The sequence below is a fragment of the Schistocerca piceifrons genome, chromosome 1 (assembly GCF_021461385.2).
Source record: "Schistocerca piceifrons isolate TAMUIC-IGC-003096 chromosome 1, iqSchPice1.1, whole genome shotgun sequence".
In the NCBI taxonomy this organism is placed as follows: Eukaryota; Metazoa; Arthropoda; class Insecta; order Orthoptera; family Acrididae; genus Schistocerca; species Schistocerca piceifrons.
Window position 1 is genome coordinate 356,321,392 of NC_060138.1, and position 15,741 is coordinate 356,337,132.

The 15,741-nt window shown below is 39.1% G+C and overlaps 1 protein-coding gene across 1 annotated transcript in view; it reads left to right on the plus strand.

Moving 5' to 3' along the window:
• LOC124790833 (enhancer of split M1 protein) overlaps positions 1-4,460 on the plus strand; it is a 63,122-nt gene extending 58,662 nt beyond the window's left edge. The window contains exon 3 of the mRNA XM_047257814.1: positions 4,207-4,460. Coding sequence (XP_047113770.1) covers positions 4,207-4,313 — 107 coding nt within the window. The 3' untranslated portion in view covers positions 4,314-4,460. The remainder of the gene's footprint in view (positions 1-4,206) is intronic.
• Positions 4,461-15,741: the final 11,281 nt, after the last annotated feature.

Below are 15,741 nucleotides of genomic sequence, written 5' to 3' on the forward strand. Positions count from 1 at the left end.
GGTCCATTACATTTCGTTAGAGCATTACATTTGCAGTGGGACTAGCAAAGTGTTCCCGGGTTCGATTCCCGGCGGGGTCAGTAGTTCTAAGCTCTAGGGGACTGATGACCATAGATGTTAAGTCCCGTAGTGCTCAGAGCCATTTGAACCATTTGAACTAGCAAAGTGCTTTGTGAACGATGTCCTAACTAGGTTACTATTTGTATCTGTTATCACCCTGGTCCCACTAATTATGCCTTGTAACACTGAGTCTGGTAGCTGCATGCTGTTTTGTACGTGTCTCAGTGCATTATTGTTATTATTATTCTATCCATGGGATTGTGGAAACATCACGACTTTTACCATTAGGGAAAGAGTGTTATTCGAAACGAAACATTTCACAATTAGCAGTGTCGGGATGAATCATGCGAGTTAGGAGGAACAGGACGCAGCACTGACGGCGTGTTTATGCTGTGTGTGCTGTCCATCAGAAAGGGACTAGTTGTGAACGGAGTAACGCGCCTGTGACATACTCCAATGTACATGCGTACACATATCGAATTTTCTCATTTTAAACCTCTAGACTAATGTGGCAGACGTATGGCATACAAAAAAGATGAATATGTAGATATGCTTCTGGTCCATGGTGTATCTGATAACTGGGCAGGTGTTACCACTCGTGAATATGCTGCTAGATATCCTCGTCGGCGCCATCCAGATAAAAATGTATTTCGTCATCTGGAGCTGCGCCTTCGGGAATCAGGTTCTCTCATTCCACCATCGCATGACGGAGGTCGTCAATGGACTCGCCATAGTCTAGCTACTGAGGAAGCTATTCTGGAAGTCATACACCAAGAACCTCAGCGAAGTACATGCAGAGTAGCAAGGCAGCTGCGTGTCTGGCAACGCACGGTCGTTAAAGAGCTGCACGAGTATGGGCTGCACCCCTATCGTTTTGCTTTCACGCAACACCTGCTTCCTGCAGATCGCCATCAGTGGATGCAATTCTGTGAATAGTTCCAACAACAACAGGAAGCCAGCGATGACTTCGTGAACACTTTAATGTGATCGGATGAAGCAGCAATCACTCATGAGGATGTCTTCAATATGCACAATGCCCACTACTGATGTGTTGTTAACCCGCATGTCACCCACAACCGTGGATATCATGTTCGCTTTGATATCAACGTCTGCGCCAGAATATTGGGCGACAGGTGTTTGGCCCCCTACGTGTTGGCTGATCGGTTGACTGTATTCCTCTCAAACTATCTGCCTGATGCGCTGGAAGATGTTCCACTACATGTTCGGCAGAGGATATGGTTCCAACATGATGGTGCACTTCCACACTCTGGAATTAATGTGCGACAGTATCTGGAGAGAACGTTTCCATGGAAATGGCTCGGACATGGAGGTTCAGCTGTATGGCCACCTTGTTCACCTGACCTAAATGCCCTGGATTTCTTCCTGTGGGGACACCTGAAAGAGTATGTGCACTTTACTCCGCGAATGTAGAAGAATTGGCAGTGCGTGTTCATGTTGCTCTTGTTAACGTGGATGCAGCTCTGCTGTGGACGGTCCAGAGCTGTATGATGTGGCGGGTTGCGCAATGTTTGGACGTGAACGCAGGTCACTTTGGGCATTTGTTGTTCTGAGGACAACGTATTTTATTGTGAAGGTCATCCGATCATTAATATGGATATTATTATTGTCACTGGTTGCTAATGTGTGACATCTGAGCGCTCATATTACATGTAGTATATATGACAAGTAGATGTTGTGTTGTTGTACTATGCTATCATCTTTAGCATCTCGAAATTGCTATTGTTTTTGTAGTTATTCTGTCCTATGACAGGTTATTTGTTTTTAACTGTCTACTTCTTATTTGTGTAACCACGTCTTTGTTATGTTCAGCGTTCTAAATGTTGTAAACTGGTGATACATGTGACCGAAGAAATGGGTCATATTACATTATGAAATGTCAGAATGAAATTAGCAAATAAAAAAATGAGCCCCAACCCAGGATTTAACCCTGACCTCCTCCATGGTAACCCACAGCTCTGTCCACTGCGCCAACTATACAACACGACTGAGAAGTGCTGACAGAGGTAGTTAACATATATGTGATTACAGTGTTGCCACATTGCAAGTCTCTAACGTCCTTTTTCCGCCGGATGTACTCGCCGGACGAAATTTTTTCAGAGACATTTTTTTATCGCTGGCATGGGAGTATGGTAGTCTCGCTGCAAAGCCCGAGTGTGTGAATTTCACTTCACCCTTTATAACAATTCAAATAAGTTAATAATCCCAATACAGTTAAATTAGTACTTGATTAAGGTACTAAAGAATGGCTTTAAGAGGTATTACATATACATAGAAAATCATACATAAACAGTGTGAAAGAAAGAATTGACAATTGTAATCATTGAGTATGTGGAAAACATAGTCAACCAAAATAAAATAAAGTAAATAATGACATGAAAACAGGTTAGCTAGATAAATTAATCCTGTATAATATAAACAATATTCTGTTTCTCATTTATGACTATGTTGATCTAGCACAAAGCATCGGAAAAATCGTTTAACATTCACCGGAGCCTAACGCTACCCTAACAGTCTTGTGTACTTATAGCAAGTGTTGCCTGTTGTCCGATATTTACCACTACCTACCCAGCATAACACAGAAATATGTCAGAGATTAGTGATCAGCAGTAAACATTTGATGCTGTCAGCCATGCTGAATTACTTTCCAGTGATTCATTTCCTCACCATCTGTCTGCTCAAGAGTTTACTAAACTGATATGGCATGGGTCTACTTGCTCCATGATTTGTATAGAAAGTGAAAACGATCAGTCCTCATGAACATCAGTACCACATGGAGCTCTGAAGTTTTGATGATGATTACTAACAATGGTGCCACTGATCCCCTCACTATACACTTTCGCTACAAAAAACGCGACAGGTTTAGCAAATTCGTCGTCCAGAAATACTGCCACATTTGACAAAAATTCGTTTTGAAAATCAGATGAGTTACTTCCTGTGTTGTACATCAGCAATGAGCGAACTACTTCTTTCAAATACCCAAGTCATAGTAAACTTCATAATCGAAGACTTTCTTCATTAAAGTGCATACAGTTGAGGTGTAGTTCCTGCCTTAGTTTACTTTATTTTTTATGTACCCAACACTTAAGTTGGCATCTTTTTCTTAATGGAACTATTTATTTCACTTTTCATTGATTATACCCTTGTGATACTACCAACAAGATCACTTAATTATGTGAATCAGTTGTAGTGTTTACAGATGAGTCATTGTTGAATATTGTGGAAAATTTTTAATCTTTTTTATCATATTAGTACATCCTTTATACTTATAATTCCAATTAAAGGAGGCAGAAATTAGAAACAGATGGAAAATTTATCCATTTACGGTGTATCTGCAACAGTTTCTCTGTCCTTATATGAATGTTTTCATTCATTACATGCATTCATCTACACCAATAAAAACTTAGAGCACTATATACCAATGTCACATGGCAGACTGGTTTTACAACATGGATTCGTACTGAATTGTATTGAAATGTATAACATTTATGGCTTGTGAGCAAAAACTTGTAAAGGAAGTGGAAGCAGTGAATAAATAACTGAACAGTGGGAGACAGATAGAAGGAAAGTAATTTTGAAGTCAATAATACACCAAATGCTCCTGTTCCATTTCCTCGAACTTTTATAGCAACCAAGAAAATAACACCTGCACAATACTAAGACCTGTACCTTACATTAAGCAAAAGTCCCAGCACCATTATTGTGACTATGTTAAACAAAAACTACATTTTACCTACAGATAACGCTATGGATAATCAAGAAACTAATCATGCAAACAAGAGAAACCAAGCATTCACATTTTACATAAATTAGTCTTCTGTTGCCCAGAGTTGAGGGGCATGGAAAGAGCTAATTCTCTATGTCTTGGGTGGGAAGTAGGTTTTATTATATATCTATGACAGATTTTTTTATATTTAAGTGTTTTATGGCAGTCAGACAATTAATATCATATTTAAGTGTTTTATGGCAGTCAGACAATTAATATCAGTTTGAATGTATTCATGTGAATAAAATAATCATAAATATTATCATTTAGTGTCATATTACATTACAAAATTTGGTAAGATGTAATTCTTCATTTAAGACAACTGTAAGACTGCTTATTTCTAGATATTTATTTTGTTGCAGGACTGAAAATTATTGCTGAAGGACGATGTAAAAGAGACAAGGGTACCAACAAGAACAATGAACAAAATGAACAAGCCTTGGCAATTGATACTGGGAGTAACAGATGAGGCAACTACACAACTTTTGTTATTTCTACTTTATAATTTTTCTACTTTGAGACTTGTGATATTTTTTATAATGTTACCTCCAAAAATGTTAATAACACAGTATTATAATTGTAAATTTATTGAAATAAACTTATTACACTAAACACATTTTTATTCTACATCTCTCTTCAATAAAAATCTAGTTAGTTACCAAACAAATTCTTATGAGCAAGGGTGGAATCACTTACAGTTCTAATTTCACATGGTGAGCAGTAATTTTTATATGTAGATACTCAGAAATCAGTTACCTGATAGTGCCAAAGCTAATGTTACACTATTCAATTTCATCTCATGCTAGTCATTGCACACAATATACAACTAGTCTTTGAGTTGATATCAGTACAATGACAGTACCCTTACCTGCTTTCTCATATGTCTGCAAAACTGAGTCAGCACAGCTCCCTAAGAAGGATATATTGGACTCAGTGAGATTATAGGAAACCAACATTGTTCATTAGTGATCTTGTGCATACAGGTTTCTGATACTATGTGTTATATTGTATACATATGTTATAAAATGGCAAATATCTGTTATTCATTTATGTTGCATTTTCCCCTACCCCTTTACTTTGTTTATCTAAGTTATACCTTAGATATAGCTATATATGTGTAATCTTTAAACAATAAATATGATTATTTAGTTACTATTGTTATGTACCAATCCTGTACTTTGAGTTCTGTGCCTGAATGAATGCATATAGGACTAATATGTAACTATTAGGAACTTGTTTCTTTTTCTGTTCTGCTTTTACTCTGATGACAGGACTGTAATGACATAACATACTAGTGACATTCTGTATCCCAGCATTTGCACTCACATCATTTGACAGTAGTGAAGAGGGAATATTTTGTTTGTTACACAATTTGAGGAATTAGCTCATTTAATTTCACATATTACTGCTGTCCTTAGCCCGCAATTCATGCTGTTTGTTTCTCTAATAATCAGTGTTAGTTTATTGGATACTGCTGAACTGTCACATCCCTTAAGATTTAATAAATTTTCTCCACGAAGATAGTAGGGTAGGCAACTTTCAGAGGTAGAAGTATGGACCAAAATCATAAAAAGAAAGATTGGTAAATATGGAATCTAAAGTGCATACCTTAAGAGGTACAGGAACTTGTTCAGTAGAGGAGATATGTTTCAAATTAGTGAAGGTGAACAAGTGTTCATAACTCTTAAGTCATGCATTTTGGAGACTAAGTTTTTCTAGATATTCTTTTTAATTTCCTTTGGTCTGTACTACCATCTTCTACCCTACGTTGTTAGCAAAAACAGTGCTGTCACATGTATTTCACTGTGAGAGGTATCAATGATTTCTCACTTATAATTTTCTACCTAGTTGTTTCCATACCTGGGCCTCTCACGTCAAAGTGACACATTTACAATTGTCCATCATCTCTGAAAGTTTGTATGATCATCACGAAATCTTCCTGTGTATATAGACTACAGCGTTGCTGCTGTTAGCAAAGAAAACTTTTCCTCTTCCTCAAAATTCACTGGATGTCATAGTTGTATATCCCAAGTTTCAACTCCAAGAATCTCTTATAATAATATGTTTTAGATCTGTAAAACGTTTCATCCAAAATATTGCATCATTGTCCACAAATGAACCCTTTGAAAAGTGAACTGAATATTATTTCGCTATTACATCATGTTGATGTCAGTCTCACTTGATAGAGAGCAGAATCCCTAGATAAGAATAAAGCAATAAGTTGATGAAGCAGTTAAGGAGTAGTTACTCTCAGCTCAACTGATGGGAAGTTACTGAGTGATGTACTTGTAAGAATGTTGTCACTTCCTACTAAATGAAATTGATGCAAGTCAGTAGTACATGTTTAACACAAATACACTGGAAGCATGGTGCTGATCAGTAAATTAATTTATTCTATTTTTACATTTAAATGGCACATTATATATGAATGCTGTTATTACAGGAGTCTTTGTTGTGTAACACAATTTTATAACAGAAGCTGCATTTTATCTCTTATCTTCTATCTACATCTACATCTACATTTATACTCCGCAAGCCACCCAACGGTGTGTGGCGGAGGGCACTTTACGTGCCACTGTCATTACCTCCCTTTCCTGTTCCAGTCGCGTATGGTTCGCGGGAAGAACGACTGTCTGAAAGCCTCCGTGCGCGCTCTAATCCCTCTAATTTTACATTCGTGATCTCCTCGGGAGGTATAAGTAGGGGGAAGCAATATATTCGATACCTCATCCAGAAACGCATCCTCTCGAAACCTGGCGAACAATCTACACCGCGATGCAGAGCGCCTCTCTTGCAGAGTCTGCCATTTGAGTTCGTTAAACATCTCCGTAACGCTATCACGCCTACCAAATAACCCTGTGACGAAACGCGCCGTTCTTCTTTGGATCTTCTCTATCTCCTCTGTCAACCCGATCTGGTACGAATCCCACACTGATGAGCAATACTCAAGTATAGGTCGAACGAGTGTTTTGTAAGCCACCTCCTTTGTTGATGGACTACATTTTCTAAGGACTCTCCCAATGAATCTCAACCTGGTACCCGCCTTACCAACAATTAATATTATATGATCATTCCACTTGAAATCGTTCCGCACGCATACTCCCAGATATTTTACAGAAGTAACTGCTACCAGTGTTTATTCCGCTATCATATAATCACACAGTAAAGGATCCTTCTTTCTATGTATTCGCAATACACTACATTTGTCTATGTTAATGGTCAGTTGCCACTCCCTGCACCAAGTGCCTATCCGCTGCAGATCTTCCTGCATTTCGCTACAATTTTCTAATGCTGCAACTTCTCTGTATACTGCAGCATCATCCGTGAAAAGCCGCATGGGACTTCCTTCTGAGTCGCCACAATGTTGCCAATCATGCATTCCTCCAGTCTCCTTATCATTTTTTCCTACATAGCTCAGAACCAGGCATAAATTATTTAGCAGAATATTATGGTTAGCTTTTCCTGGGTTTTATCTTATAATACTGAATATAATTCATATGTCAAATTATCAGTGTTGCAACTATTACTTTTAAATCTTAAAATATCAAGTTGAGATGTTCAAAACTGCTGATCTGAAAGTATAAAAAAGATACTGTATGGAAATAAAAAGTATTTTAGTTTTGAAGCCTTGCAAAACTTATTTTAAAACGTCTGTGATGCAGTCATCACTGTCTAGTACATAAAGTAACACTTGGTAAACTCTTCTACAGCCGATTATGGACTTTTACTACTGTGGCAAGCAAATTATGCTTTCCTGAAGAAATATTTAGTATCATTAATATGTTTGTGCTTAATTGATCTATTTTTGAGTATGATGACAACAAATAGACGTACCTACAATTTTCTATATCTTGTTATTCAGCATCCTTTTACAAATCTTCGACTCATCTCTCATTTGGGTACTGCAAGGATGCCTAATTCTGTGATATTTTTCAGCTAGTTATGCACAGTACTCATAAATGAAAAAACGTCATTTAAACAGCAACACTGTAAGACAGATCGAAAGTTCTAGAACATTTTTTATTTGAATAACTATTGTTAAGTTTTAGCAAATGCAGTGAATTGTGTGATGATACATCTAAATGCTTGACAGGATACCTAAATCTCCATGTTAGTGGTATCTTAATTCTGTGAATGGTGTCCTAATTCCATATAACTAAAAGCAACGAACATGAAATATACAAAACCACTGTTTGCTAATATTACATAGTGATCCACTACATTGTGTTAATGTTGCTAACATATTTATTTGATGAAAAAGTCCTAAATGTGCAAATGTACGAAACTCTTTTCGCCTAAAGCGACACATGTCCTAAAGAAGAAAAAAGGGAAAAACATATACAAACAGTATAACACAACAGGATACTGTCTTTTTGTTCAAGCACAAGTATTAATCTGCAATTACTGATCACATATAAACGTCTTCATCATAATCATCTCTTAGATTCTCACATTTGTTGTGGTACCTCTCTAGGTAGAAACAACATAGTATCCATTCTGCTCCAGTGCGATTCTGTACATCATATATCTTTATATCTGTACATTATATTCATAGGCGAAATTGCACATGGAACAAGTAGTGTTGTCATGAAATTTGTCATTTCTTCCCTGTGGCTTTTTAGAACATGGGCTAAATTCAGGATCAGCATTGCATGTAGTTGGGGTTGTGGTATGAACTTGTGCAGTCCGTTATTTTCTGCGAGTGTTCGTCGCTGGGAATGGTTCACATACGGGAATGGACGATAACTGTTTTTCCTCTGAGATTTGATAAACTTCAGCAAGTGGCTGGTCGGAGACTGAAAAGGGTGGTAGAGCCTCTGGTGTAATCGCATCTCTGTTAAAAGGGAGAATGCGGGCCTTCTTGAACCCAGATTTAATTATTTGAGGACAGGAGGCTTTCTCATAGCATGCATTGGAGAATGCCGGCAAAGCATATCTGCTTGGTGCCTTTCCAAGGTTCATCCTCATATGCGAGTTGAGTTCAGATTTCCAGGAACATTTCAGTCATTTGTGGACACTTATATCTAGCAGTAGTAGTAGATGTGACGTATGCCACAGAACTTTCTCAGGACAGTCATAAAATCTTTGAATTAACGTGGATTGCACAAGATGATATTTAGATAAGTTTTCAAGTTTTTCACATTGTAAGACAGAATGAGCTCTTAAAACTAGCATACTACTTTTGTCTAGCAACCTGCCTTTTACAGCAGAACCTTACTATTGCTCTACATTTTTCTCTTAATATGTAGGTAAGTTTTCTTATTTGGATAACATATGGCCTAAAGGCGATCCCCTGCATTTCAAATGTGTACGATGTAAGCTGTTGTTCAACCTCCAACGAGAGAGCAAACGGCCTACCCACTTTTTCATGTTCAAATTTTTGAAACAGATTCGTGTTGCAGTCGAAGTGTTGTGTAGGTTTCACGACATTTGCTTTTAGAGTAGCCCAAGCAATTGAATAAAACTTTGAATCTTTGAAAATGATCCAGTCTTCCTGTAAAATTTTCCTTATGGCCAGTTCAAGCTTTCTAAGCTCATATGACTTGATGGAATGTTTTACATGTTTCGTGTCTGTCTTTACTTTTCCTATTGCTGACAGCGGAACAAAACCAAGAAGTAAAAATATGCAAGTTACTCTATATTACTTCGAAAACAAATATAGAACAGCGTGAATCTCATTGTGGTACAGAGAGGTGTATTTGACAATATTTTCCGCTATTTTCGTACGCTAATAATTAATGAAAACTATATATTACTTGTCTACGCACTTCATAGAATGTGAATGTAAGCATAGCCTCACTTTCACAAACTATTTTATTTAATCACCTTTTGTATCTATATTTGTTATTGCAACCCTCGTTAAGTAAAAAGGCCACGTTGCACAAAATGCAATAATGTAGTATGAAACAGGGAAGTTCTTCCAGCACTGTGTAAGCACTTGATTATTGTCACAATGAGATTCATTGATTGCCTGTAAATTTACCTACGTTAGCACCATTATTAATATTTTTACATTGATATTTACCTCTCAGTTCAGTATTTCTTCACCACTGTTCATCGCACAACACGTGCTGTACTCGACTTCTTTCTCACAGAGTGCTGGAGTATGTCATAGACCTGGAAAGCTGGTGACTTGCGCTATCTGTTGGGTACTTCAGAAAGTTCAGCACACAGAGCCTAACACCGTAGCAGACTGCTGTACCAAATATCACTCTACTATGGGTATGAAGGAATTACTCATTCTCACTCTACAGAGAGGGCTTGATCAGCGTTACGGCTGTGGAGTGGAAGGGATGGAAATTGTGGGCGCGTAATGTTGGCTTTTAATTAGTAGCACATTAGAAATAATCAGAATAGAACTAGGTCCAAAACTCTCTTGGTACAAGAAATTGGCTTGGTAATTAAATAAATAGAACAATGATTTTTTAAAAAATCAACCAACACACTCGAAGGCAGGAATCAAGGCAACTAAGTAAAATACCAAACATGGACATGAGATTAACAGTTAAATTTCTCAAAAGACATCTAATTTGATCTTGACAAGAGTCACGATGAACTAAAAATTGTAATGGAAATAAAGAGTCATGGCACTAACTTTAACAGCGAATATGTAGTGAATGGAATGTAATACACATAACCCTTAACATCCCAGCCCTGCCGAGTAGCACCGTTCAGTTAGTTTAATTCAAACTTCAAGAATGGAGAGTGTTAACAGTTAAACCGCAATACCCACAGTAGAAAGATCCCCCACTTGTGGTATATGAAGTATAAAGCAACACAGCAAAAGGACACAGGCATCGCCCGAGTACCCCAATGGCAAGAATCCTGCAGGCACCTGGAAGACTGACGGAGCTGAAGACTCTTGCTAGGACTCATGGGGTCAGTCAGTGCCGCTTTCGCTGTGTTGGCCTGCTCCAGATTCGACAGCCACCGGGTTGTCCTGTTCTTCAGTCACCCGTAAGGCGCACTACCAGCAGTGAAGCGTCCTTCATGGTCGTGGCTCGGTGTCTTCATTTGCTGCCCCAGATATCGTGTCGGTTCCGCTGCACCCAACGTCACACCGCATCGGTCGCTCTGCCAATGCAACCCCGACATCTGTGGCGCTAGATTCAATCCCCCTCCCCATCCTCTCCGCCCTACCCACTCTCAACATTTCGGGCACACTCTCGCACGCAGCGATAGAACTGCATTGAATTTTAGCGCCAGATAATGAGTGGGCTGGGACCGCCACAGTGCCGACATTATGACAGCTCAGTATTCTAGAAAAGACCTGTTCGCCGATCTACTCGTGCGAGCTGGCTCGCGCTCACGCTTCAGCAATGAGCAACAGGCCGACTCACGGTGAGTAACGGAAAGGGAAGAGGTGGAGAGGGCAGGAGGAGTCGGAACAAGACAACTCGGTACGAGTCTGTTCCATGGCCACTAACATCAGGTTGGTGCATAGGTTCGTAGCGTTTTTGTTTTGAATGTTGGTATTCCGGTTGCTATGGGTATATTTATCGGTTGTCATTTTTTATTTGTCGTTCACTGTTGTTAATTGAATTTACATATTGCCATTTTGTCATTCTTAGATAGTGAGTGGACCTGCGAACGGTAAAAAATTTAGGGTCAAGTGGAGAAATCTGAACATTTCCGACGTATTCTTCTGTTCAATAGACGGGTGACAGCAGTGGAGGCAGCCAGAAAGATTTGCCTCATGTATGGCGATAATGCCATTGGACAGAGCACAGCAAGAAAATGATTTTCTTGTGTTAAGGAGAATCGTTTTGACGTTAGTGACCCTCGACAGTGAGGGAGTCCTTAAACGCACTAATCTACAATGATCCACGTCATTGTACCTGCGAACTGGCAAATGTGTTGAACTCTTATCATTCCTCCACCGTCCGACGCTTGCATTCTGTGGGGAAGGTTCAGAAACCGAGTGTATCTGTACAGCATGATCTAAGTCAAAATAGCAAAAGTCAGCTGTTGGCCATATGTCTCTGCTTGCTCGTCAACAACTGGCTATTGGACAACACCGACCATTCCTATCCTGTATCCCTACTGGTGACGACAAAAGGTTTTCTTATGCGATCAAGAGGAAAAACAGGTATGGTTGACCCCTAAAAAAGCAGCAATTCACAATACAAAGACTGCACGAATCCACAAAACATAATATTATACACCTGGTGGACTACGAGCTGACATTTATTGTCAACAGCCGAGACTTCTTGCCGACGCACTCCAAGAACAACGACCAGGAAGACTGCATGAAGTGATACTAATCCATGATAAAGTCCGCCCGCATTCTGCTAGATTGACAAAAAGTAATTGGGTTGGGAAGTAACTCCGTACCCACCTTCAAGGAACTTTGTATCCGGACGAAAATGCGCTCCGAACATGGCTCAACAAGTTCTTCGCCTCCAAACAACGTGATTTCTACAGTCGTGCACTCGAAAAGTTACCCCGGCAATGGCGGACTGTTGTGGAGGAGAACTGATGACTTAAGTCTCTGTGATGTGTAGCAGTTGTGTTAAACTTATGGAAAAACGCTGCGAACTTCCGCGCCAACCCAGTAGCCCTAATGAGATGTATCTCTTCATGGTGGCTAATTAATGCCTTTCGTGACAAATTTATTTCCTAACATTGTCGCATTGGTGAGAAACAACAATGAAACAAAACTGCTTTTCTTTCTATTGATGAGGCAAAGTGCATGAGGCAGCAAAGTACGAAACATGACATTTGTTGTGATTGACGCAGCCTTCTGAAATGTCACTTTCGGGTGAAGTTTAAACTGATGTCAACATGTATTTCGTCACTATTTTATTCACATATTAACAAAGGAACACTACATGTTAATAATTACTAGTTACTTTGCTCTTCACTAAAACGTCAGTGTCTCGTATCTCTTTCTGAACGCTGCTAATTTGAAGATAAACTTTTAATTTGCAGTCTGTCAGTGAGCATCTGTGGGTGGGTTTCGTTCTTTTCAGTGTGGAGGAAAAAGTTGCTCTACACATATATAGATCCAACACTGACATAATCGTACATGCAAACTTGGAAGCTGCGGAAATTTACGTTGAAGAAAATTTTTGTACGAGTCGACAAGACTTATTTTATTACGAAACTTATCACTGAGCTGTCCATCACACTGCTGCTCTCTAAGTCCTCCCTGTAGCAAGTCAGCCTTCACTGAGGTGTTACACTGTTATACTCGTAAACTGATACTGCTCTGAAGTTCCTGAACTAGCCATAATGCTACTTTTCGTCGAATTTAAGAGAGCTACTCGCCACTTTAAGCACTGTACCATTAAGTATTCACGCTTGGTTTTAAAACTATTGCTAAATTACCGCACTGTCTTCCCTCTGAAGACAGCGCACAGTTTGCACTTTGCCTGCGCTACATAATGACGTCTGAGCGCCACGTTTTACCGTGAGCGCTCACTACCATGGCGGCGAGCGAGCGTGAATGCTCACGCTCTACTACATGTGTCCTGAACACATCTGTTCTAGAACATTACCTGAGGTGTAAGATTTCTTTAGTACGTTAGTTAAGGCAACTTGTATGCTCTCGATACATTCTTCCACAACACAGACTGGGAGGTCATTTAAAAATGCTGACTTTTTGTTTCAATATTTGTTACTGCTTCCCTGCCTTCATCCTCTGGTCAGTCACTGTACTTTTGCAAACCTCTTTTTTTACTGGAGTACGCTTATGATATGAATTTGTGTTGTATCCTCTCTTGCAACACTTTATAAATATACCTCCATAAAATATGCTAGCTCCCATGGATCATTTATTGTAATGTACCTTTATTGTAGATACTTGTCTTTTAGATGTAAGCTATTGTGTTTCTGTTCATTTTTACCAGTTTACGCTTTGGCGACCTTTCAGACTGGTTTCCTTTTATTTCAAGCATTAAGTATTATTTTCTCGTTTCCCACATGCGATCCCTACCAGCTTTTGAACAACATTAACTCTAAAAATCTGCGAAAAATGTTTTGAGATATGTATTTCGTATGATTTTTCCAAAGCAATGTTTTTTCTTATCATTTGGAGGAGCTTTCCCAGACACATCACGGTATTCCGAATCGGTGCTCATGACCATGTGATCAATTACTGATGCCAAATCCTTGGTTACTACACGACCAACAGAGATATGCTGAAACACCTGTAGGGGAACAGACACCTCTAGTATTACTTTTCCTCAACAGTAGTTGTCGTTCCCATTTTATTTTTCGAGTTTCGGGCAGCTCAATATTACCTCAGTTACTTTTCTGAAAAGTTTCATATAATTTTATACAAAGCTAAAATTTATGAAAAGTAATTACTTTATAAAATATTTTAGTCTCGATGTTATAATCGATAAGTACTAGTTCTGAATGTACAGCTAAAATTATTTTTTAAGAAACATGTGAAATTACGAATTACTGACACACTTAAAATTTCTGTTATTAATTACGTAATCGCGTACTGTTTGGTATGTTTATTTTTGGATTCATTTATGAAATAATAATAGAAATTAGTAATGTAACGAAAACTAGTAGAAATTCATTTGTTAACAAAAATTGTAAGCCCTTTGGAGTATCGTTAATTCCGCAGAGTGTGAGGGTCGTAAGTATGCCTCTGACGTGATCGGACGTATTTTTGTACTTTGTGCGAACAATGTAATTTTGGTTTTGTTAATGTGAAAAATCAAAATTCTGTATGGTATACTAAAATGTGAGAAAATATATATATGCAAAAAATACTGCAAGAACAATCTTCAAATTTATTTAGTTCAAACCACCTGTGAGTACCTGATGTGACATTTCCCCTTCAAGAATCAGGCCCCCAGACAATGACTGTAGCCAGCTTCAAATGATAAGCTAAGTAAACTAGAAAGTTTATTGTAATCTTCACTCCTCTCAAATCTTCCTAGAAGACTGTGGTTATTAATTACTTGGACTGGACATTGTTTAATGTGGACAATAGATGGAAGTATGAAGGAGGGGGGGGGGCATTACAAGTGTGGGCGTCGTCCGTGATTAATTGATTGGGGAAGGGGAACTGGCAGTTGGCAAGAAGGCAGCTAGGAGGAGGAAGTATTTAGACGGTTCTACTTTTCGTATATGCAATAGATTTGACCAACTGTCAGAGTTGAGTGGAGAGGAGCCTCCTGTAGCTGTAGATGTAGGGAACATGCAGCAATCCTCAGCAGTTAGGAGACCTAGGTCAGTTGCAAAGTCCAGCACAAAGAAGAAGATTCTGCTGCTAGGTAGTTCGCACGGTAGAGGTGTGGGCCAGCAGTTGCAGGAAGTGTTGGGGAGTGAGTACCAGGTCACCAGAACTGTGAAACCTAGTGCACAGTTGGCACAGGTGACTGACAGCATAGGAGAGTTATGAAGGAATTTTACGAAGGAGGATCAAGTAGTGATAGTGGGTGAAGCAGGGAACAGTCGTGATAGGGATGAGGAATATTATGTAGGTGGTGACCTGGTAAAGATAGCTTCTCATACTGGTGGCACCAATGTGCATTTAGTGCAACTGTTTCAGCATCATGAACGGCCTCATCTTAATGCGGCTGTTAGATGCGTTAACATGGGGCTGGAAAGGGCGCTGATGGCATAGGGCATGGGTCACATTTCAATTGTGCCAGTTGGGTTTCACTAGGCATGACTTACACCTCAATAGGTATGGGAAGGGGACGCTGGCAAAGATTATAGGTGATAGTGTAGTGGGTGGTGGTGAGATTACTCAAGAAAAAATTCCTGTAGTAGTTGGTGTTAGAGCTGCACCGTTTTTAGACTGAAGTCAGCTGATAGGTATACCTGCTTAAAGGAAGTCCCTCTAACTAAGGGCTCACCTTCAGAGGACGTCATGGAATTAGTATATTTCACCAAAATATGAGAGGTATTAAAGTTAGTGAACTGCTTAT